This window comes from Phoenix dactylifera, chromosome 1, assembly GCF_051530095.1.
Source record: "Phoenix dactylifera cultivar Ajwa chromosome 1, Ajwa_hap1_PhDact_Kaust_v1.1, whole genome shotgun sequence".
Taxonomy (NCBI): Eukaryota; Viridiplantae; Streptophyta; class Magnoliopsida; order Arecales; family Arecaceae; genus Phoenix; species Phoenix dactylifera.
In genome coordinates, this window is record NC_143190.1 from 552,383 (window position 1) to 577,302 (window position 24,920).

Consider the following 24,920-nt stretch of genomic DNA (forward strand, 5'->3'; position numbering starts at 1 on the left):
ATGTAGTCCTTTTGTCTTTTTATACAATTAATAAAGAAAGATATGTTTCTTTGTGTATATCCAATAGATTGATAAATCATTGCATATGATTGTTCCTTCTAATAACAACCATCTGTTAAACATTTCATCTAATTTCTACAAAGAGAAAACACTTTATCTAATCTAAGTAAGTTTAGTTAATAGAACCATGACCATCTATTAATTATTCTTTCATTTTCAATTTCATTACTCACATTGCATATGTTAATGCTAGTAGAGAAAACATAAATATAAACCAAACATACATTAATTAAGAAACATAGGCACCCTAAATATCTACTTCTATTTTCTTTTTAATGTAATCACACCTTGTTTGCCATTGCAGCAAGGGCTCTCTGAGCATGCCAAAGAACTTGTTGGCAGACGAAGAGAGATGACAAGTCTAATGGCAATGAATAGATGTATAGATGTAGTAGTCACATGATGATTATTCATTGGTCGATTCTGATTTAGCCATGACAATTACATATATTTGATAGCAACAATACAAATCAGAGCAGATCAACATGACCATTTTCACCACAAGCATGATTGTCCCAATAGGAAAATGATAAACTGTATGTAATTACTTAAATTAAGCATATATGCTTAAAAAGATATCTCTGGGAACATGAGAAAAAAATCCTTCAACGAATCCACAAACTGGCTTATTAGCTGTTCCTACTTACCAATCATTTCCAACTTAATAAATAATGCATCTCTAGTTACCAGCTGATTCTAAGCAATATTAACTTATGAATCATGATTTACCCAGAACCAGTAGAATAAGTGATCGACGAGTGGACTTTCTCTTATGAATTCTGCAACTGCTAATCAGATTAGATGGTTTGGACAAAGATTCCATGTATTAAATTGGATAAAGCAATGAGAAAGGGATAAGAAAATGCTATAAAATTAAATAAACCTTATGGCACTATCAACCAACAGGACAAGAATCACTAATGCGAACATCAGATAGAGGTCCCAACTAAACAGTCTATATCTCACAAATGAAATTCATACGATCCCAACTAGAGCTGGATATCCAAGCGTCAATATCACCTGCTTGAATGAACTGTTGTATTTACTTGAAGATAGACATCATATTTCACAGCACAAAATGCACATGATGCTTGATAGCTTAACAAGTTCCTGGTGGAGCTGTACAGAGTTTACTAAAACATCAGGAAAAGCTTTTTAGGCCTCTTTTCCCAATAGCTGAACTAGAAATGGCTGCTTGGCCTTTTCCACAAATAATTCACAAATCATGGGCTCATTGAATAACACACACACAAGCTGGTATGCCATCAGCACTGTCCTCTTCCCCTGATTCACTGAATATCAAATGATAACTCGTAAAAAATCATCCAAAGAAATAAGGTTCTATCTTTAAGATAAGAATTTAATTTTTTTTAAAGCTCATAAACATCAATTATTAGATCAACAAGAATGTTTAGATGAGTTCAAGGTTCATTTGTGAAATAAACTGTAGTGCACTTTCCTAAAAAATGACAATACTCACAGCTGAAAAACTAAAAAGGAGGTTTGACACCAGCAACCAATCAATATTTATTTTTCATCCCAGAAGAATGATATAAACAAAACCAGGCAAATTCAGTGGATTGCTGAGCCAAGTAATAGGATTTCAGTCACTATGGAGGTGCACTAAATAATACCTCCTTGAGAAACTACAGTAGAGTACTGTCTGGATATAAAATTATCTTCGTCTTTTCTTTTCACCATGAAATATAATGGCAATACACCTACACTCCATCTAATTTTGGGGAAACACACAATATATCATCATCCAATTTTTAAAGCCTTACTAGAAGGTAACAAGTTCTACATCAATGAACATGAGAACATGTTGAGCGGAGGCATTTGGGACATTTTAAGGCAAGGCCAACATCATCAATGTAGTAGTGCAATCTAAATGAAGGTTGTGAAACAGCAGCCATCAGATGGCATACTAGTCCTAAATTCCAAAATTTTATCAGGTCATACAAACCAGGTCACTCATTTTGCCGCAATCTCGTATGAACTTAAAATTTCTGATCAACCTGCTGAATGAAGTTGGTACAGAAGACATGAAGCTTCAACCATATTATACAATCTATCATTAACAGAGGTTTCAACTTGAAATTTTGATGACAAAATAAATAGTGATGTGCAACAATATGCTAAACCAAATAACATATGCTTGAAGTTTTTTTCTATTCAATTATTTTTTGTGGCTAGCCCTGAATCATCCTCTCCATGAACAAGGCTTTGGCAAAAACAGTTGAACTTTTCAGGGCCTAACAACTTTAACCTTATGGAAGATCTATCCTATGTAGGAATTCTTGGAGTATTCAGTAATTCTAAGGAAAAACACATGACCTCTACTTTACCGTAAACTTATTTATATTCCTAATCCTTCAATAAACTCTATGGAAAAGCTAAGATTCCTAAACTATCCCCCTACCTATATCTCCTAATTAAATTTAGTTCAATAAAATAACATCCCAAATAGACCAGAGTATTTGGTTCTGAATTGATGTAACAATAAAGGTACGTTTATTCTGGAAAGCAACAGCAACTTTTACAGATCATTTGAAGCTTCACTTCCTTTGCTAAGTTTGTTCTTGCCTGATAAATGTTTGTGAAGTTCAATGTCCTAAAATGTATTTGAGCTTGCTACGTTGTTCTTCAGCCCAAAAGAGATTCCTAACAAGAAAGTAGAAGATTTATTCACACGAACACTCAAACTGATTTATGCCATATGGGATCTACATGAAATTCTTTAATAGATTGTGTTAATGGAAACAAAAAACGCAATATCAGATGACCACTATTTATGTCTAAGAAGACACATTTTAAAATGAGACTTGTTCCATATGTCTTCGCACATGAAGACACCATTCTGGGCAGTGGTTATTAGAGTGACAAGTACCTGCTTTCAGACTCTTATGGCACTCTGTTCCTATGGTTCCCTCTGAGAATTTTTATAAACTTATGGACGGTTTATGCAAAATATTGCTATTATTTTTGCATGTGTTTAAGCAGGCTTCTAAATTTACTGTGTAGTTAAAGCGTTCCCCATTCAGCATGTCACATGGATTCTATCTGCAACCTCCAGCAAAAGAATATGAAATTGACCCAAAAAAACAAGTAGCAATGTCTGCACACATACATAGATGATGCAATGTTATACAAGAGCACATGCATGTACATATGCATTCACGTGTCTCAAGCAGGCATCTTATGCATACAGGTGTTAAGTTGCCACTACTTTTCTACATTGCTAAAACTAGAAAAGATATCCACTGATTACCATGCATGGCATTATTTTCTGCAAGTATTATGCATTTTTCAAGCATTCTTTGGTAGAGCTGCATATCATCCTATATGTTGATTTATGCCAAGTACTGGTATAATATGCATATAATATTCCAGATAAATGAGGCATGATACTTGATACATGATACTTGTTTATGAGGACATAAACAAATGATACATTCATAGCGGCTAGTCTTCTGGCAGTTAACTTTTGGCCTGCCGCAGATAAATAATATTTCATAGAAAAATGTAGTCTATATGGTATGTGTGACTGGTGCCTGGATTTTTCTCATGCGGAAGAATAGAACACTGTCATGAATTTTTTATTCTTTAGACATAATCATATCATTAGTATGAGAACTATGATATTGTTTCATACTACCTGGCCAGGGCATACTACATGATACATGGTAGTTGAAATTTGACAAGAAGATATAATTAAAAATCCATTCATCTGTGCTAGTGTTTTAACTAGAGAATCCATTCATGTGCTGCTAGTGTTATCATAGTCACCATTTCATTCTAAACTCAGCGGGAATGTGGTCCATATGGTATATCTACATAGATGCCTGAACAAAGAAAAGGCACAATGTTTGGTGCTTTAAGCACATACTCAATTATGGAACAATTAGTTTAATGGGGTAACCTGGTCCCTGGCTTTCCCCCCTCTACAAACAAAATTGTTTTATAAAATTACAATTGGTTACAGAATATGCTAATATTATACATGTCTCAAAAGTTATTTATCTAGAAAGTAGCATAAGTCTATTCATCAATTTGTGATTAAATACCTCATCAAAGTGAGCTGTGTAAGTTATTTAAAACTGGGTTTCAAATTTATAAGTTTGTTTTATAAGAAATAAGTTGGCATCTTTTGTATATGTTTGTTAAATAACTGTGGAATGCCAAGTTATTGAGCAATTGGACATGCTTTATAAAAAACAGCTAGCAGTGGTATGTAAATGAATTTTCAAAATTAGTTAGCATCTTATTGTTATTTAGCAATCAATCCTATGTACGTGATTGCTAAATAAATAAATAGGATTGCTAAATAATTATAGGATGTTTACCTCATTACTTATAACTGCTCAGCTTGGTCAAAACTTATTCCATAAAGAAAAGTGCTGCTGTTATAGGTGTTTGCTTAGGCCATGCCTACTCAAATAGAGATAGACCTATAATATAGCCACTGCAAGCCAATAGTCCACCAAGGGTCTGTTTGGATATTCCAACAGGATAGGGCTAAAAATTCTGTAGGAAATCGGGCATGTTCACCCTTCCAGCTTGCATTTTTTAGGAACCTATCCAACCTAGTATAGATCCTAGCTTTTGGGCTGCAGGAAGGAAAAAAAAAAAGACCTCCATAGGTCTTTTCTTTATTATCATAGGATTTGGGCTGGGTGGAGTTTGGTTGATATGGGGTCATGCTTAAATAGACAACCCAATCCATGAATTTTACAGGATTTTCAGCCCAATCATATAGGAATAACCAAACAGATCCTAATTTTGATAATATTCTTTGAATATTAGGTTGCTCCCCCCCCCCCCCCCCCAAACAACAAATCCCTAGAACCAAGAAAAAAAAGTAAAAAGGAAAAAGAAGAATCCTGACCATATATACCGCTAGCTGACTAAACTCCCCAATTCCTAACAACTTAAGACTAAAAAGTCACATGCTCCCACTCTCCCACTACTTCCTAGCAATGCACAATCTTATAGCCATGTTAGGATGTGGCTTTCATCTAATAAACCACCAAAGCTGGTTAACATCCAGACTCTAGCTCTTTAAAAGACTATGTCATATTAAACGATAGACTTTCCTTAAGCCTTTTTTCGAAGAAACAAAAAGATACAAGTAAAGCATGTGGAATCTATGTATTTGAAACATCTTTTTCTCACAACCTCAGGACAACCCAGCCCTGACTTTGTTACCATTCTTCTCTCACTTTCTCAAACTTCTTTATTGCCTATAATTCTCCTTGATTATTTGGATCACATTAGTTAGCCTGTGAATAGTCAAAGCCTTGAAAATGCTTGTTGTCATGCAGAGAACGTGAGTCTGTGCAAGAACAAATTGGTCCTGGTTGCATCTCTTGTAAACCCAATTTCTCCATTTCTAGTATTAAATCTCTAAATTATTTTAATGTTTGTGGGGACATTTTTTAGACATATGATGTGGGTTCTGTTTAGTAATCATTCATATACTGGTGAACAAAATTTCATATGTTTGTAGTTCCTATCGATTGTAAATTCATATTCTTTTAAGTTTACATTAACTAATGCCTTATTCATAGTTTTAGAATTTAGTTTTTTTTCTGAAATGCACTGTTGTATCCAAGATTATATATTTGTACTTGATTTTATGTGATAACTATATATTAATTGAGCTATATCTAGTGAAATAGTTTCATTTGATCTATTCATAGCTTATATTTTTTCAAAAATATAAGGTTTATGTCTTGTTTGCTTCCATAACCCTGGGTTAGATAATTAGATAAGTTATGATCTTGAAAATAAGTGGAAAACCCTTTCTACCAAGGTCAACAGTACCAGAACCAGCACTCGTGCTAGTAGGCCAACAGTACAATACGATAAGGTACCAGGTCGTCCCATCCTGGTGCATAATGAGAAAGGAAAACCAGAGGAGAGAGGGAGAAGGAAAGACATGGAAAAAGAGAGGGGAGGGAGGGAGGGAGGGAGGGAGGGAGATGCCAGGAGGGGAGGGAGGGAGCTCAAAAGCCCTCCTCTCCTCCTCCGGTCATCCGCACATCGGTCGAGCCCCTTTTTTTTTTATTTTTTTGCTTCTTTAAGTAAAGTCAGCAAACCATGTATCGACTTCACTTAAAGAAACAAAAAAAAAACAAAAAAAAAGGGGGTCGATCCCTGTTTTGAACGAAATAGGGCTCCGCTGATGCGAGGACGACTCGAGGGGGAGAGGAGGGCTTCCAAGCCCCCACTCTCTCTCTCCCCCTCCTTCTCCCTCTCTCTCCCCCTCCCTCCCCCCTCTCTCTCTTTTGCTCTTTTTCCTTCTCCCTCACCCCCTCCATCGCCGGTTCTCATTTTGCTTGTCAGAACCGTCCCAATCCACCGATAGTACGGCTCGGTATGCTCCGAACCACACGGTTCGAGAGGGTTCTGCCATCCATGCTTTCTGCCATAAATAAAACATATAAGGACTAAATGTGTAGATGATTTTGTCAATTATGGTTCTTGAAGTACATCCATTAATATATTCTCCTTTGAAACATTTATGTATTTCTCTGATCTTTCATACTCTTGAATTAAAGAGTAAAAATATGTAGGTGCATTTACTCCGAAAAAGCGTATTCAAAATGGAAGGGAGAGACATGTTTTTACCCGTTTCTAAGTGAGTCTGCCACACAAATATCCAAAAATGTTACATAATTTTAACTTAGATTGTCAAATTATAATGTTTCTGTTAAACTAATATGTCTATAATTATTCACTTATTCTAATTTGGTTAATTCTACTTGTTTTTTTATCAACAATGCAGAAGTGTTCACTTATGTCTTACCCTCCTCTTTAGAAACCATTTAACATAGATTCAAACAACTCTCCTGAACATGGTCTATTAGATCTCCAATAGTCCAATTGTAAACACACTTACCATCTCAAAATGCTTATCCATTATTTTGTGATGCAATCAGAATTCAAGCACTCAAGATGATTGTATTTATTTCAAGACTTAGGCCTTTTTAGATACAATTTTCTTATTAATTTTTTGGGTTACTTTTCTAGGGATTTTTGGAGTTTTTGGTCAGCCAAATTGGTGTCAGGTCAGTCCATATCTTATTGGGATTCATTCTGCTGTAACTTGTTAATCTATTACTTAGTTGTTCTTTTAGAAATCAACTAATTTTTAGTGTCTGGAGTATGTTATTCATATAGACATAAAAGGTCTATTACATACTAAAAGAACATACTAAGTAATAGAACAACCTAGACTGTCTCCTTCACAACGATTTGAGTAGTGTACCTGAAGAAAAGTGACAAAGGAGTAACTTCAATTTGTCTGAGCATTTTGTTAATGGAAAGCTGGCAACGCATAACATACAGAACCATATCTAGAACATGCCAACATACTGAACTCCAAAGGTTATTACTGAACTCCAAAGGTTATCAGAATTTTTTTTTTATCAAGCACCCTCCTCTCTGCTTATATTAATGTGCTGATATAATATAAAAATTAAAGAAAAAAAGGGGAAGGGGGAAACGTGGCTTACCAACATAAAATCAATGTGCACCAGCAAAGATGGTAAAGAGTAATTATTTACTCTACATTAAAAGAAAAAAAAAATGAAGAACAAACCCAGACTAAAAGAAATCTAAAAAACGACAGCAAACAAACAATCAGCATTGCAATCAAAGATCTGCTAAAAGAATGGTAAGAGGGAGAGAAATATACCTGGGTTCGAATTCCTTAATCTCGACAAGTTCTTTCCCCAAGAGATCCATCCACTTCACATTCCCCTTTTCATCTTCTTTCAAATCAGAGCTCTCTGGCTTCTTTAGACTGCTCTTCAGAAAGACCTCAACCTTACCCTCATCCACTGCAGCCTGCTCATCCGCATCCTTCTCATCGGATGGCTTCTCCTCCGAAACCACAGAAACCGGAGCGGGGACCGAGGAAGCATGCGGCGGGCAATGGCGAGGCAGCGAGGGCTTGGAGCAGCACATCAACGGGCAGTGGCAGTTGCAGGAGGAAACCCTCATCAAAATTTCCCGAGGATTAACAGATCACGGTCACTAAAATTCCACGTCATTACCCAGAAAAAAGCGACATATAAGAAAGAATCTCCTCCCCCCTCGAAATAGAAAGAAGAAAATTTCCTGGATTCAACCCTTTCCACCTCTGATGAAGACTCTCATCAACCCCTCAATGGAAACACCCCGAAAGAGCTGAGGGGAGGGATGGGAAAAAAAGCTTATCAGAAGTAGGTGAAACCCAGTGCATTCACCGAAAGGAGCAAGCTTTCCATCAGAAAACGAAATCCACAAGCCAAAATTCGGAAAAACAGGATACCGGTTGAGATGAGCAAAAAGGGGCGATCTTTCCTCTAGACAAAAAAACTAGAGCTCCGAATTTCCCGAAAAAGACAAAAAAGATTAGATTTTCGCCACGCAAAATCCCATGGATGAACTGAAAGAAGAACCCAATTTTTGATTCAGAAAAGCGAACCCAGAATTCCAAAATTCCGCAGAAAAAACTAAAAAGACTGTAGTCTTGCATCAACGGGACAGCTTTGAGCCACCCAATATCGAACAACAAGGAGACAAGGTGGAAGGAAAAAAGGAAGGTTTTTAAATAAAAGGATAAGGGGAGAAAAAGGAATCCGGCAATAATAAAGACTGGAATATCCTTTTTTTTTTTGGTAACAATAAAGACAGGAACTTTCTTACCTTGCCGCCAATCTCACAAAGTGGAAGGAAATGCCCAAATCCCCCCTAGATTTTATAGACATCGCGCGAAGAACCAGAACATATACCCACAACTCATGATATGGTTATCTTTCCAACAAAGAAGTCAAGAGGATTTTTTGGAACATTGTATATTCTGATTCGCGTATGCTACAATAAATGTGATTCGCGTAATGCAAAAAAAAAAAAAAAAAAAAAAGAGAGAGTCAGAGGACCAAAGCACCATCCCATTTTATTTTTTGCGACAACGTCATGTAATTTTTTTATTAAGTACTTGGATAAGAAAGTTGGGAACTTGTCCAAGTCCGGTGACGACCTGTTGTGTCCTCTCCCGTTTCAAACTGACAGGTCTCTCAGGAGTCCGCGAGGAGGAGACCTGAGTTAGGTAGGGCTGCAAGTTAGATGCGTTCAAGCGTCAAATCAGTGTGGTGGCCTTTTGTGCTGAAATCTCCTTGTGAATCCCTTCCATGTCATAAATCACTACATAGTCCCTGTCTTCCACAATAGTTTTGGTTCCTTATATATATTTTATTTTGTTAGGCGCTGCTATCTCTCTATTCTCTCAAAATTAACTTTGATGATAGTATATATAATAGTGGTGCTTTCGGTGAAGCGGATTTTACTGTTAGAAGTGTTAGCGGTGCTGCAATGATATCAGAATTTTGATACAAATATTATAATAGCGGAACTACGTGTCGCATAGAAAGAACCAAATTATGCAACTCAGGCACGCACTGAGAGCAACTCATTTGTTTAGAGGAAGATTACATGATAGTTATTAGATAGCTTTCAAATTTACCTCCTGATGAAATTAGTTTTCATCCTCTTCTACATGATCGTTGGCGAATGATGCGTGCATTGCGTTCTATTGAGATTTTTCATGTCTACAAAAGAGCAAATAATGCAGTCGACAGTTTGTTAGTCATTTCATTAGTAGGGTGAGGTGCAAAAAGTCCTCAGTGAATTTGATGATAATCGAGGAGAAGAAAGATGAGTTGCTTCGATAATTCATCAACCATTTCAATGCTAAGGCACTAAAGTACGTAAGGGCATATACGGTAATCATCTGGAGGCAAGGTTCTAGCCCATAATGTGCCGAGTTAAGGATATAATTGATCGACCTTAAAAGAAGACGCATCTCAATTTGCAAGAGAGATATGCTAATATCTCACACCAACCTAGGAATTCTAAAAAGAATGCCTCGCCACCCTAGCCCCATCCATGTTGCAACCTCAGGACGACTGAGATGGAGATCGCCATTGTGGCTATCTAGCGGCGCCTAATCTTCATCCCCCACCCTCACTTCTCCAAGCTACCATTTGTTTTAGGATTCGTGTATGCTAATGCACTTTTTCTGCTAGCGAAGTGCACACCTTTTATCCACATGAATCTTTCAGTGCACACCTTGTCAACATTTCATATTACATGATTATAGGGCATGCCTTCTATCAGTTGTATTACACTTATTTAGCATTGCAAACACCCCCACTCATCTTCTCACTAGAAGCTCAGCAAAACTGTGCACCGAATAAGTGCAAGGGCATTCTATACCTTGCATGCATGATGCACCCAATTTGAAATTTCACTGATGCACGACCTCGACCTTGTCAATGAACCTATAGTAATGAGATATATTACCCAAGAGATATTATTCTCAAGGCAATATGAAATAATTTAATGCAGTAGCCATGGACATTCTCGTCACCCATGGATTTTGCACATGCTATGGTGTCTAATTCATTGCACACTTCTCATTCAGCTAGTGCATGCAATTAAATTAATTAAAGCATTGTTTAATGGATGCACAGAATGTGTTTCATTATGATTTATATATGCACCATCTTGATGGTTGGATAATAGCTGCATGATTCTCCCACAACCAGCCTCCACATAAGCGAGAAAGATATAATTGCATATCAAAACAGTTGGGTGGTTGATGACCCCAAGAGAAGTCTTGGAGCCGCTTCCCTAATCGAATTGCTTTGTCAGTAGAAAGGGTAGAACCCCATTTGTGTCTCCTCCAGACCCCTGTTCTTTCCTTTAAATCATTTCCAACATACATTTATCCGTTATGATTTGTGGCCATCACGCCTTGTCGCCTAGATTTATCCATTATGGCCACCGATTTCCTAGATTATGCAGCCTTATTGATTAATATTCATGCATAAGAATTCTCTAAGTAATTAATATGATTATTTGCTTGGATGAAAACCTAGATTTAGTGGAAGGGTCTTGATTCCACAATACCCTATTCATGATATTTTTTTGAATAATTTTTTAGTATCAATTGTGGGCACTTGTTTTGTATGACGTGCATGAGATTCTCTGTAAACATTGAGCAAGCTGTGTTTAAACCCTGTGAGATGGTGGATCCTATGTTTCAATTTATAATATGATTTTATGGTTATGTAATGGCGGTTATGGTTGATTAAAATAATTATACCAAGGACCTAGAATAATATTTTGTATACAACTAGTATATTAATATGGTTATTATGTAACTTAAAGACTTGTTTTGCAGCCTAGTGGCCACCATTTTTATGCATTTATCATTACAAATAACATCTCGTGGAGGCTCATCGGAAGAGCGGTAGCTCAAGGGTGAAGCCACATAATGCAAGGATTTAGGCTGCACACCAAAATGGATTTGATATAAATTTCTGATGCCATCGTATTCATAGGGACTGGAACATGCTGTTTGATTTATTTAAATACTAGATATGTTTGTTTCCTACTACAAATGCATTGCATGCTTGATATTATATATATTGGTATATGTATTGATACACACACACACCAATTACTAAAAGGGCGAAGCCTGTTGTTGCCTCAAACAATACCTAAATGTTATGTGTGTATGGGGGCTTATATATTAAGTCACCATGGCCCTCACTGTCGACTCCATAAGGTGCTAGATAGCCATATGCCCATTTAGAGACCATATGTACTTTTGTTAGTACATTCATAGTGGTGCATAAATTGGAAATGAGCATATTGAATGTAAGTACATGCTCACATAGAATTTATCATATGCTTTTGACTCCTAACTAAGACAGTTGGTCACACTTGACTGATGAGTGCAAATTCAGGGCCGGCCCAACCCTTAGGCGACTGAGGCGGTCGCCTAAGGCCTCGGCCCAAAGAAGGCCCACCGCAGGAACAAAACGGAAAGAAAAAAAGGCCTCACTATGAGTTCGTCTTAGACTGGCCCACTGCAGAGAAGGCCTCAAAGATAAAATGGTCTTAGGTCCCTAAATACATTGGGCCACTTCTGAGTGTAACGGTAGCCCTATAGTATCAGGACTTGTATTCTATTAGCACCAACACAAAAGGTTGAGCATCCTAACTTGAAAATGATGGTGTTGATACTAATATTTACAATATCAGTATTCACCACAGGATGGAAGGATAGTTGCTATCTGCTCCATTAAATTGGTCCCGCCCGCAATGCACACACGAGAGTGGGTAAAACATAGGATGGAGAACTCAATAGGTTCTATCATTGATTTGGTATATTGAAGGGATAGTACTGGATTTTAATAGAGCCATACTGTTGAATTGAAAATCCTGATTCAGTTAGCTATTATTTTTGGTGTTCAAGAGCTGTTTATTTTAGTGAATAACTTAATCAGACCTCCTTACTCTTGGATTACGGATTCTGGATCCATGCTACATGTCTATAACTATTTGCAAGGATTCTAAAGGAGCTCGATGAAATGTACCTCGAGATGGAATGGAGGGTTCTAGTACCAAACTTAGGAGATGTGGTCTTGAATCTTAATAATCAGAGGCTAGTCTTGGAGATACTTTGAACACACCAAATATTCAAAGAAATATGATGTCTACACCCAAACTTGTTGAAATTGATTATAATCTTGTTTTAAGCAAAAAATCTTATAATTGATTTGATAAGTCTATTATTGCAATTGGAAGGTTGCAAATAGGTTATATATCCCGAATATGCCTTCTCCTGTAGGTTGCGATGACGTGCATATGACTGACCGTTCTATGACTCGAAAAAGAAATGACAGTCTAAGTGATACCAAAAATATCCCCATTAGTCAGGGTTAATAGTACCCTGGTGTTGTTGGAGGACTTCATCTACCAAATTCAAGAAAAACCTGCCACATATAAACAAATAGCTGGGCTAGGTGTACCACTAAGGGCTCGTTTGGTTCGCGGGAAGTATTTTCCCTCCTAGGAATATGATTCCTGGGAATCAGATTCCTAGGAAGAGGATACCTAGGAAAGTACTTTTGGCATGTTTGGTTAACCATGGGAAAGTGACAAATTTCCAAAGTGCTTATGTTTGGTTAACCATCCATTTTCCTAGGAAAGTTGTGTATAATTCCTATTATGCCCTTAATAAAAATTAGGTCTTTAATGCCTCTTTAATGCTTCTTTAATGCTGAAGGGTCTTTTTGGGAAAAAATAAAAAAGAAGTGATTCCCACCTCATGGGAAAGTAACTTTCCCATGTTTCTCATGGGAAAGACTTTCCCATGAAATGTGGGAATCATATTCCCATGGGAATACAACTTTCCCATCTCTCTCCTTTGAAAACTCCAACCAAACAAGAGGCATTTCATTACTTTCCCGTTGACCACACTTTCCCCCCTCCTTTTCCTGCGAACCAAACGAGCCCTAAATACACTTTCTTAAAGATATTTATTTCCTCAATATACAAGTAGATTTTGGAAAAATTATTATCCCTAAGAGACAACCATATACTTTCTACACCTTAGGTTGCATCCATAACACGAATATCAGCACACTTGTTAATTTATAAGAAGAGTAGTTGTAAGAAACAAAGACTACGATTATAAAGAAAATAAATAGAATGAACAGCTATCCAACTCCACCAAAGTATATCATATATATATATATATATATATATATATATATATATATATATATATATATAAGTGCAAAGTACCTTTTCGTGGAAAAAAAAAATGAAACTGTCAACAGATTTAACAAAAACTGGTAAACTAAGCATCTTTTGGTCAAGGGAACCAAATGATCAAACTAAATAACTACATAGGAGTAGAGTTACTTTGAAAATTGAGACTATCTGGTGCTCTCTGAGATTTATTATCATTTGATTTCTTTAAATATATTCGTAACCGCTATAGCCCCCCCAAAAAAAACTGAAAACTATAACAGGCGTTTAAGTGAGTAAAAAATATGGGCTTCAAATCCAACGTCCCCGTCTCTGCATGGCTCGGGCAATTCAGGGAAAGCCAGTAAAGGGGAACAATATGGCTAAAAGAGGCTGGTCCACCCCTTCTGTTTCTCTGCAACACTGGCAAGGAGAATCATAATCATCCATTCCTCTAACAAGTCTGGACACCATCCAAGCAAAAGGTGTCTCCATTCACACTAAGAAATAGAACGGTCTTACCAAAAGTCTTACCGAACGAATTTGTCCTTACCAAAAGTCTCAGGACCAAAATAGAACAGTGATAAATTGATTCAGGGGAGCAGCAAAATGCCCTTGTCTTGCAGATTTAGAGATGATCAGGTCGTCAGCTGTGTTAGGCCAAATTCGTTTGCCTACAGTACCATTATAAGCGACAAGCTTACTAAGAAATCATTTGACAATAGACCTTGGAAACAACTCCGATAACACTTCGAGCTACCATGATCCGTCCAAACTAACTAAATAAGAAATCTTCATGCAAGAAGTGACAGCCCAAGCAACCATCAGACATTAGATATACTTGTGCTGTTCAGTGTTCATGGCCAATATTCTTCCATGTTCACCAAGCAGCAGGCCGTGTTCCCCACTCGAGCCAAAACCTTCTAAACAGCCAGTTTCAAGTAGCATGAAAGTGTAGTAGGAGTCGGGAGCAGGTAACCATATATAGACATATAATTGGTTCGAAATTTCCCATGATATTTCTAGAAAGGATGTGTGAGACATCTTTGTTGTTATAGATTAAACTCAGATAATCAGGAAATTATTATAGTTTGTGGACCAAGAAAGAGCAAAACCTTGCCCTCATGCTCCCCATCCTCGCAGGACAGTCGCTCGGGCAACCCGGTTGACTCCAAGGGTGAAGGCTCCCATGCGAAGGTCGCAGTTGTGGGTCCTGCACATCTCCTTCACATGCTTAAAACCTCTGGTCATGTATGTCTTCAGCTCACAGTTCACCTTCTCTTCATCCCACATGAACCCTTGGATATTCTGTGCAAAGGATTGCATCAATAAATAATAAGAATACAACTATAAATTATAAACTAAGCATTTTGCCATGCAATATATATTGATTAACAGCTTTCTAGTTTCCTTTTCTAGGTTTACTTGCACGGCGGAAAAGACCACTTGACACTGGTCCTCTGGTCCTAAAAAAAGATGAGTGGTGGAAAAGAGAAGCTATGGGCGGTCCCATGATAACCACCTGCATTGTCTCAAGACATTTGAAACATGTCACTGGCCTGTTTTTGGTTGCAGCCTAGAGCTCTTTTTAGTAGCCATAATAATCCTGCTGCTATCATCCTTGGACAGGATGATATTACTCTCCCATTATGGTCACTTTTTATAAAGCACTCTTTTCCTTGAATAACTATTGTGGGCACACAGTGAAGGGTTTAGAGGCTGATTAAGTTACTTTCATACAGCCCATATACCCATCAAGCAGCATAAAGTATGCCACTGATACATATACATGTTACGCTAACAATCACCTTGTGTACATACTCCAACTATAGACCAAAAAAACACAATTTTTTCCCCAAATACTATCCCTCAAACTTGGAGGAACAACATTAACAAATTGTGAGATTTTGCAGACTCAGAATCAAGGTTCGCCGTAGCGGTGCATACTGTCCTATATTGAAAAATATCGTACCCTATTGGTACCAAACCGAGACTCAGTATGGAGGGCATACCAATTCTCGGTACACCAATTGTCATGTTGGGCATGCCATCACTATACTAGCACGGTACTAGTATAAAGTCTAGTACCGAGATTGTGAGGGCATACCAATTCTCGGTACACCAATTGTCATGTTGGGCATGCCATCACTGTACTAGCACGGTACTAGTATAAAGTCTAGTACCGAGATTGTGAACCTTGCTCATAACCTCTATCAAGGTGCAATTTAGTTGACATTGTCAATTTGAGCCTCGATGCCATCAAAAGTTAATGATGGATGGATGGATTCATGGTATAACCAGCATGTCTTCCATGATTCCCATCAATGTTGAAACTGAATTATTGTGATGCAGGATATTACACTGCCTGATTGTTGTCAGTGGAGCACAGCAGAATGTGGAGAATGGCATAGACAGAAAATACAGAAGTAGCACTAACCTGAACCCATTCGAAATAACTCACAGTAACCCCACCCGAGTTTGCAAATATGTCTGGCAGAATAAGAACACCTTTCTTTGATAAGATCTGGATGAAAGAAAAAAAAGAGTTATTCATATCCTTGACCAACATAAAAATTTGAACTTAATAATTAATGATTCACCTCATCAGCCTCAGGATCAGTTGGGTGATTTGCTGCCTCAATAATGAATTTGGCCCTTATGTCATTTGCATTTCCCCTGGAACAACGGCATAAAAAATTGAGCCAAATGATAAAAAGCTCCTTTCTCAGTCAAAACTTTACATGCTCAATTAGAGGAAGAATCAGCATCTATTGTAGCAGTATATAAGGCAATTTCTGAGTGGAGAATTCATATTTTCTTTTTGAGGAAAGAGAATTCATATATTTATAGGAAGCAAAAGAACAATTTTGTTGATTATTCTGGCAATTGGCATATCTGAACATTTTAAGTACTAATCAGCATAATCTATTCTGACAAATAATTTGTTATTGTTACTTAAAAGGACAAAAGCATCATACAAGGAAATGTACCTGTTGATTACACCACCCAGTGCTGCTGGTATCAGAACATCACAGTCCTCCATTAGCAACAAATTTGGATCAAGAGCATCTCCACCACCGAAACCCTTGACCCCATGACTCTCCTTGGAGTGTTTAAGTAGTTTGAGAATGTCGAGACCGTTGCTGTTCTTAACTGCTCCTGTAACATCACTGACGGCAATAACTTTTCCACCAGCTTCACTGATCAGTTGAGCTGCCCAAGAACCCACGTTACCAAAACCCTGCAATTTCGAAAGGAACAAGTTAGTTCATCAATCGTTCCACCTTGAACAAAAATATGTAGGAAGAACGGTATATGTCATTTATCTACTATCACACTTTTTGCAAGACTGCCAGTTCCCTTGTTGGTGGTTTCAAGTAGCTCAGTTAACATGTATCAGCAGCAGAAACTATTTCATGCTAAGATTACAGGAATGTCAAATAAAAAACATTAAACAGGTCTTTGGTCCTAAATAGAGATGATAAAAACTCAGAGAAATGAATTAGAATTATGAGGGGATTTGATATGATATACAGAAAACAGATATTTAACCGTTCATTAATCATGGGTGATTTAGAATTATGGTGGCCTTCACTTTGCCCATGTTGCATTAAATAGATGGCCAACTTTGTCCCACAGTCTATAATCATTTTATTCATATGCAAAAGAAATGAAGAATGTACTTCACTTCCACCAATCCATGTCAAAAGTAAATGGTACCTTACTGACACCATTCAGATGCATAATTGGGGATGATCAGAATTAATTATGTTGGTGGTCTTCTTCACCAATACCCCTGTGGCAATTAATGGATGAGGTTTTTATTAGCATAAGTAGATTGCTGAGTTATCAAAAACTTCTCACTTGGCATATCGTGGACCACATAAAGAAGAATATGGAGTTTGTCTCATGGGACGAAAAACAATTGAGGTTAGTTAATTCAGTGAAAAATATTTCTAAGATTGTTGCTTTGGGAGAGGCTTTTGAATTAGTATATGGACAGCAAACCAGTTATCATCTGTTTATAAAGTATCTCCTTTCATATTCAAAATTCTACATGAACTCTTCTGCGCTTCTGGTAATCATTTCTCTTCATATTTTGTATTCACCAATACAATCAAATTCTTTGGAGTTCATGATCTTTCCAGGTTTTGATCATAATTGTTTACTTTCTAGAAAATGGTCAACATGATTTCTCTTTCCAGTAGTTTACTAATTTTCCTATCTTTACTATGTAGATGACTGCGGTGGCTTTTTTTCATTTTTTTGGTCTTTAACAGGTAAGTGGAAAGACCTTTTTATGACAAATAGAACGAACTAGGTAGCTCAGAGTTTGTTCACCTGTATTACAAAGCGCTGGTCTGAAATGCTTTTCCCATACTCTGCAAGCAGGGCCTGTGCTGCAAATAGGACTCCTTTTCCAGTTGCTGCATCTCTACCAAGAGATCCACCAAGATCCTTCAAGGTAAAAAATAAAAAAAGAAAAAGAAATGAACTAGTCAAACCATTTGAAAACCCAGTGTAATACACTAAGGCTACTATCCAGATATAAATTGGCACCCAGGATGACAATATATAAAGGAGACAGAGAAATCAATTCGTCCACTCTTATTGTTGCCAAAAATGGCAATAGAGTACAACATAATTGCGGTACAAAAATGTTATAGTGGGCCAGTCTCACATAGTGCAGGTAAAATTCCATTACATATTGTACTTACAACAGGTTTTCCGGTCACAACTGCAGGTGAATAACCATGAAACTTTGAGTACTCATCAAGTATCCATGCCATAGTCTGTTACAAATCTCAGAAAGCACTGATTAGACTGCTGATAAATGCAGTATCTGAAAAGGCAAACTCCTATTGTATACAGAACAAAAACCAAACAGAAAAGCCAAAAAAAAAAAAACCTGTGAGTTAGTCCCCATATCAGGAGCTGGAACATCAGTGTGGATGCCAATACAATCATGTAACTTTTGAGTGAACTCCCTGGTAAGTCTCTCAAGCTCAGAAATACTCAGTTCTCCTGGACTACATCCTATTCCACCTTTTGCTCCGCCATATGGAATATTGGCTACCGCTGTCTTCCAAGTCATTAATTGAGCTAAGGCATTGACTTCATCTGGGTCAACCTGCATCATCCACAGATATGAGCATGAGAACTATTTGAGTGGCTTTTAGATGTATTAAATCTATGTAACCATCTGTGTAAGCCCTCTGCCTTTTGTACTTTTTTAGACAGAACAATCATGAAGACTTGTAAAGATGACCATTTGTTCTATAAAAGAAATTAGCATAGCATTTATTTCCAGTAATCAGCTCCATATATACCTTCAATAAGAAAATAGTACATAGGTCAGGGCATAATGTTGCAGTCATCTCTGCTTGTCACATGCCAGCAAAAATTTACATGAAAATTTATGTAGATTTTCATGTTTGGTGACATGAACATAATATGTGGATATGAGGATGTCAGAATACATTTTCCATGAAGTGAGAAAACTTATGTCAAGAAATGAGTAATGTTGTTGAAACCTGCAAGAAAAGAGATAATGTAAGAAAAATAATGTGAAAAACTAATAAATTATGGGTTTGTTGCTAGCTATGCAAGGCTCAGAAGGCCTTGGTAGGAAGTAAGGGTAGAAACAGATTGGAGGATTTATGTCTGGATTGGCTTCCATAACTGAATTTATCTGGATTTTGATGCAAATTTCAGCATCTGACTAGTATCCGTATTTGTATTTGCACCCATCTAAGAAAGGCCAACATAAATATGGTAACATAAATATTTGATTTGTACCAAATCTGTTTATAAACCCTGTTTACTCTCATATGTCCAAAAAGAATAAGTGACAGCATCAACATGTTTTTCACTCTATACAGTGATATATTAACTAGGGTGGATTGCTTCCCTAACAATCAGTTATTTAGCGCAAAAGTGAGCAACATAACAGAGTTATCTGGAACCACTAAAATAAACATGTGATTAAGTAAATGACTAGATGCCAATCATTTGTTTGCCTTACGGGAACAAAAGAAAAGAAAGTTAAAACACGTGTGCTTAATTTAAAACAAAAGTGGAATGATACGCTACTCACAAGGGTTAATTTTTCCTATTTATATCTGCATTTATATCCATATTCTTGATATTTAATTCATATCTGCATCTGTTTATAACAAATGTGAATATAAATCTTAGCATCCAACTTCTATCAGTATCTGCATTCAAATTCACTATATAAAATGATAGAAATGCCACTATGCTTATATTCGATCCATATCTAATCCGTTTTGAGCCCTAGTAGGGAGGCAGATTTGATCTATGAGAGCACAGTTCAAAGGCAGCTACAGCCCGATGGTTGCACCTTGTTCCTATGGGACAAGATCCTGCTTTAGAACCTCAGGTGGTGTTTGACGAGATTGATGGCAGTCCTACCATAATGAGAGAGAGAACGCGGCACGGGGGGGGGGGGGGGGGGGGGTTGACAAGAGAAAGGAAAGAGCAAAAGGAATTTGAAGAAGCTGTAAAATGATTGAGTACAGTTGATATGATGGATGAAATGGCCTTAATTATAAGGGAATGGACAAATTATGTCTTGAAAGCTGATAGGGTAAGGTTTCTCAGTTATATGTAAACGGAGAGAAAAGGTTATGTTACTGTCTTGTCAATAGTAAATATTGCAAGTGACAATAAAATAATGCTACAAAGTTTACAAGCATGTAATAGGAAAAGAATATATTGGAAGCATAATTAATGCAATATCCACTAATACTCAATTGATGAACTTCTTCATTTAAGTAAAATGCATATTATCTTGAATTTGTAAAGTGTTATCATTATTTGGGCTACCCATCATAAGAGTTAAAAAGACAGTCAATGAATTGTTTTATCTCTTCGTGCAACAAATGAAAGAAGCCAGTAATTAATTCGCAAAACAAAGCACGATGAAATATGCCTTGGAACTAAACAGAACAAATCTTGACTACTAAATGCTTGTCAGCTGAGATTACAATGAGGAAATAAGTTTGTCGTATACGAGTTATTTGGAAGAAAGTCCATCCTTTCGGCTTCTTTATTATTATTTCTGAGATAAGTAAATACATGAGAAGTAAAAGCACCTGATCTCAATTTTTCCTGAACAATCAGAATTGTTATTGATATAATGTCAATGACTTCACAAATAACCAAAATTGCATCTAGCGTAACTACTAAAAAATATTTCATTGTGCTGCATGATAATATCCACTGAGACCGTGCAGAAGAAAGGCAGACAAAGAACAGTTTGTCCGATAATAAAGATACTTCAACCGATAAAAAAAGGGAAAAGAATCAAATTTAACCCACCTCATGGTGGTATCTGATTCCACCCTTCATTGGGCCTCTGGCATTATCATGTTGCACCCTAAATCCCACAAAAGATGCCATAGTGCCATCATCTTTTGGGATCGTGCATTCAACCTGCAATTAAAATTCAGATGCTATTACAGTTGTATTACTGTCTTGCATATTGAACACAACAGTAACAGAATTGCATATCAACAAAGCAACCCCTGTAGTGGAAGGGTACAGACCGACTGGCCTGATTAATTACTGAAAAATCAATCAAGAAGCCAATTAATAAACTTTTCGGACACTAAATTTGGTCCATCAAATAGTCTGGTTCAAAGATTGCAAGGAAAAACAAAATAGAAGTTTATCAAATAGGATTACAAAAGTCATTTTACAAAAATAAAAAGTAAATATAAAAAGGAAAATCTTAACAACCATCTTCATGGGATGTTGAAACTGATCCAGTGTACACCAGTATGTTAAATGATGTGGAAGAAAAAGCATTCCAAATTACGAACATTTTGAACATGAACAATTCTCAAAATGCTATAAAACCCATTATTTCAGAAATCTCCTCAGTATTCCTTTTTTTTTCTTTGAGGGGGAAAAAGTCAGCAACCATTCGGTCTTAGCTTGGTAAATCTGGTCAGGTCCTAAATCAAAACAACAAAAACGGACATATACATATATATATATATATATATATATATATATATATATATATATATAAAATTCAGAAGCAGGATCTTCAAAAGAATCAAGAAACCATAGTCAAAGAAATTACAATAAAAAACAAAAAGAACAAAGGTTTTAAGCACCTTGCCTTGATTTCTCGGAACGGGATGAGCAAACTCTTTTCGAGCTTAGAATCCAAACCCAGCAGCTTAGCAGCCTGCTTGAAATTCCTACTAGTTGCAGCCAAAGCATTCATTGTGTCTCAAGAACTCGTTCCTCTGAAACACGAAAAGGAGGAGACTCCGAAACACGGAAACCAGAGATTATTAGAACACCAGAGCCCAACGGAGGTAAATAAAGCCCAAGGAGATAAGCCTGTCTTTTAACAGGGTGGTCCAAAGGTAAACTTTAATTGCGTCCTCACCGGAACCACAGCAGGCAAGGCCACCTGGAAGCTGGAATTCCCGCTTATGTTAATGACTCACCCTGCACCGCCTAAGTGAAGAAAGGAAATGAAAAAAAAGACAGATTCAGTTTCAGGCACAATTTGCATGCACAAGACTATTGTTAAATGCCACCACCTGTTGATCTCGGAAAGGTACGTACAACAGATAATAGAGACTCATCATGGAAGGCCTACTAATAATTTATATAGAACAAAAGGAAACACTCTCAGGCTATAAAGAGGAGATAAGATTAAAACTTACTTAATTTTTTGCATGTTTATTGCTATTAATTAAATTGCAAAAAATAGGGCTGGCTGCATGTATCTAATTTTTTCCAGGGACAGGAAAACCTATTTATTATCATCAACTAAATTAGATAAATCATCTAATCTGATAGGATAGTGCCACATCAGTCCACATGCACCTACAGATGGGTCTAAATCTAATAAGAACATGTGAAAAACATGTCATGACTCCTGAAGCATAAAATATGATTTATTTTGTCACGCTTATTTGAGAAATCCTTCAAAAGTAAATGAGAAATCCTTGAACCATTTTCATGGAAGACTATCCCGAACGGATCTCCAATCCACCACCTTCATAGTTTTGTTTTGCAAAGTTGAGCTTTTAGGCTTATAATGTTCCTATTTGGAATATATTACTTAAATAAATTTTATTTAAAGAAAGATATTCTAATGATGTATCAAGAGAAAACTTGAAATTAAGTACCTCTCTGATAATTTATTTCAAGGTCCTTGTCTGCTTCCAACCTTTATCTCACAGGGTCATTCTGATTATTTTTCTTTCTTTTCAATTTCTTAAAATGCATTTGCACATGCCCCTATATTTATTGCAATATATAAATCACCTCAAAAAGGCAATATATTCTGCAATTGCTCCCTATCTCCCTGGGAAAGGGTTGAATCATACTTCAACTAAAGAATTATCCTTCTTTAGCCAGTCTTTATTTGTCTCAGTCTGTCAAATTGAAGTTAAGACCTCCACCACATAAAACATGACTACAATGAAGACCTCATCCATATGAACCTCCCCCTCTCTTCCTTTCTATACTTGGGCCACTTCAAGCCTACCTCAGATAAATGCTAAATTTATGACATGGACTCTAACATCACATTTGCAGGAAATGGCTCCTTTCTACCAGCCAACACTTGGGATGAGCCCTTGGTAAATAGAAAAGCACAGCATGATACCCTGGATGCCATCGCCATAAAATCCAAGAAGCAATGCAATTCTTCATTTACTTTGACCAATTTTTTTACTTTTTTTTTTAAGAAAAAAAACTATTTGCTGGACTCCAAACTTATGATTTTACACATAAACCCTGCAACATGGCAGGTATGGATGGTATCTCATAAGCAGGGCTGACACGACTCTCCTATGTACGAATGCCCATGCACGTGTTATGCACCCCGCGCACAATGCGCCGATCCACACGTCTAGCAAGGCCAAAGCCAAAGCCATGTGAATCACAACATCCTGCTCCCATACATGTAAAAGGCGTACATCTTATGTTTCAAGTAACAACAACAACAATAACAACAAGAAAAATCCATTTTTGTCATGCCTAATTTCATCTCTCATCTAAAGGAAACCTTACGTTTAGATTTCTGATTTGATTTCACCCATCCCACCTATACCTGGATACCCCGACAGAAAGAAATCTTTCCCTAAATAAAAGAAGAAAGAAGAAGAAGTTGGAAATCAAAATCAAAGAGAAATCAAAATCAAAGAAAAGAAACCTCTGACACCTTCAGCGAAATCGATCCACCCGGAGATAGTGTTTAACGAAGAAAGGGGTATACATATAGAAAGATAGAATGAGGACGAAAGAGAGGAGGAAGCCATTCCGAATCCGAGAGAAAAGGCGAATAATGAGTGGGCAGACGCGGATAAGAAAGACGACCTCCGAATCCACGATGGATGGATCGATTCCAACTGGGCCGCGCACCATTTGCTCCCCACCAAGGTGAGGTGGTCTCCACTTTCTTTTCCGTCGGGCCGCCATGACGGGCGAGGAGGAAAGCACCCTCCGAGATAGGTGGATGGGAAAGTGGGTAACCGAAACTAGGGTTAGGGTTTCCTTTTGCCACAGGAATAGTAGCCAACTTTTTAGACAGTCGAAAAAGGGCACCTTGCTAATCCGTGAAGTAACGGAGTTCCCCGGCAAACGACCCCGGCGGGTAGAAGTAGCGAGCGGACAAGAGCATACTATCTATAGCATCATGTACACCTATTAATATAATAAACTAATATATTATTCCAATACAATTGTATAATATTATTTTTTAAGACAAGAATATTATAATGTCTATATTTATATTTAAAACGTTAATATTATCATACGAAATATCCCTATATAAGAATCCTATTTATATTATATTCTTCAAATATCATTATGATAGAAGGATATATTATATATAATATATAATATATATTAAGATTAATATTATATTGAAAAATATTAATATTATCGTATAAAATATACTATAACAGCTCAAAGTAGTTTTGCCGTTTTCAAAAAAAATTAAATTATTATTCCAATGCTACAAATTTTGACAACTAAACAACATCGAATATACGCACATGGCGTATCTTTCTTTATTCCTATGTTTCTCTTTGCCCCTCGACCATCCAAATTTTAAACATAGAATCTCTGCCTCTTAAAGTAGAGCTAGGGGTATAAGTGGATTGGATAACACTCATCCATATTCATATTTGTATTTGAATTTATCTAAATAGATATATAAATTTAAGCATCCATCTAATATCTGTATGCGTACCCTATACCCTAGA

General features: G+C 36.8%; 2 protein-coding genes across 20 annotated transcripts; both read right to left on the minus strand.

The window, feature by feature from the left end:
• Window positions 1-915: 915 nt before the first annotated feature.
• Window positions 916-8,724, minus strand: LOC103723040 (uncharacterized). Its single transcript, XM_026799950.4, has 3 exons — window positions 7,763-8,724; window positions 7,581-7,632; window positions 916-1,352 (listed from the first exon to the last, which is right to left on the minus strand). Exons 1-3 carry the CDS (start codon window positions 8,068-8,070, stop codon window positions 1,350-1,352), a joined length of 363 nt encoding a protein of 120 aa, XP_026655751.1. The 5' UTR covers window positions 8,071-8,724; the 3' UTR covers window positions 916-1,349.
• Window positions 8,725-14,652: 5,928 nt separating this feature from the next.
• Window positions 14,653-24,338, minus strand: LOC103723038 (glutamate dehydrogenase 1, mitochondrial). 19 transcript variants are annotated; one of them, XM_088715756.1, is made up of 12 exons: window positions 24,259-24,338; window positions 22,085-22,155; window positions 21,804-21,938; window positions 21,001-21,114; window positions 18,987-19,190; window positions 18,566-18,787; window positions 18,375-18,449; window positions 17,998-18,114; window positions 16,647-16,897; window positions 16,257-16,332; window positions 16,094-16,180; window positions 14,653-14,964 (listed from the first exon to the last, which is right to left on the minus strand). In XM_088715756.1, the coding sequence occupies exons 5-12, from the start codon at window positions 19,032-19,034 to the stop codon at window positions 14,779-14,781; spliced, it is 1,062 nt and encodes a 353-aa protein (XP_088571882.1). In that variant the 5' UTR covers window positions 19,035-19,190; window positions 21,001-21,114; window positions 21,804-21,938; window positions 22,085-22,155; window positions 24,259-24,338; the 3' UTR covers window positions 14,653-14,778. The 19 variants fall into 19 exon arrangements, with proteins under 19 accessions (XP_088571882.1, XP_088571874.1, XP_088571876.1 ...); XM_088715748.1 differs by having other exon boundaries at window positions 21,809-21,960; XM_088715750.1 differs by having other exon boundaries at window positions 24,031-24,309.
• Between the last annotated feature and the right edge of the window lie 582 nt (window positions 24,339-24,920).

Excerpts from the sequence above, each read along its gene's own strand:
- LOC103723040 (XM_026799950.4), bottom strand. The coding sequence starts at position 8,070 with ATGAGGGTTTCCTCCTGCAACTGCCACTGCCCGTTGATGTGCTGCTCC. Across the intron at positions 7,633-7,762 it reads ATTAAGGAATTCGAACCCAG|AGTAAATAATTACTCTTTAC; the intron begins GTATATTTCTCT and ends CTTTTAATGTAG.
- LOC103723038 (XM_017846647.4), bottom strand. The coding sequence starts at position 21,916 with ATGAATGCTTTGGCTGCAACTAGTAGGAATTTCAAGCAGGCTGCTAAG. Across the intron at positions 21,115-21,808 it reads TCCCGTTCCGAGAAATCAAG|GTTGAATGCACGATCCCAAA; the intron begins GCAAGGTGCTTA and ends TTTTAATTGCAG. Across the intron at positions 18,450-18,565 it reads ATATGGGGACTAACTCACAG|ACTATGGCATGGATACTTGA; the intron begins GTTTTTTTTTTT and ends GATTTGTAACAG.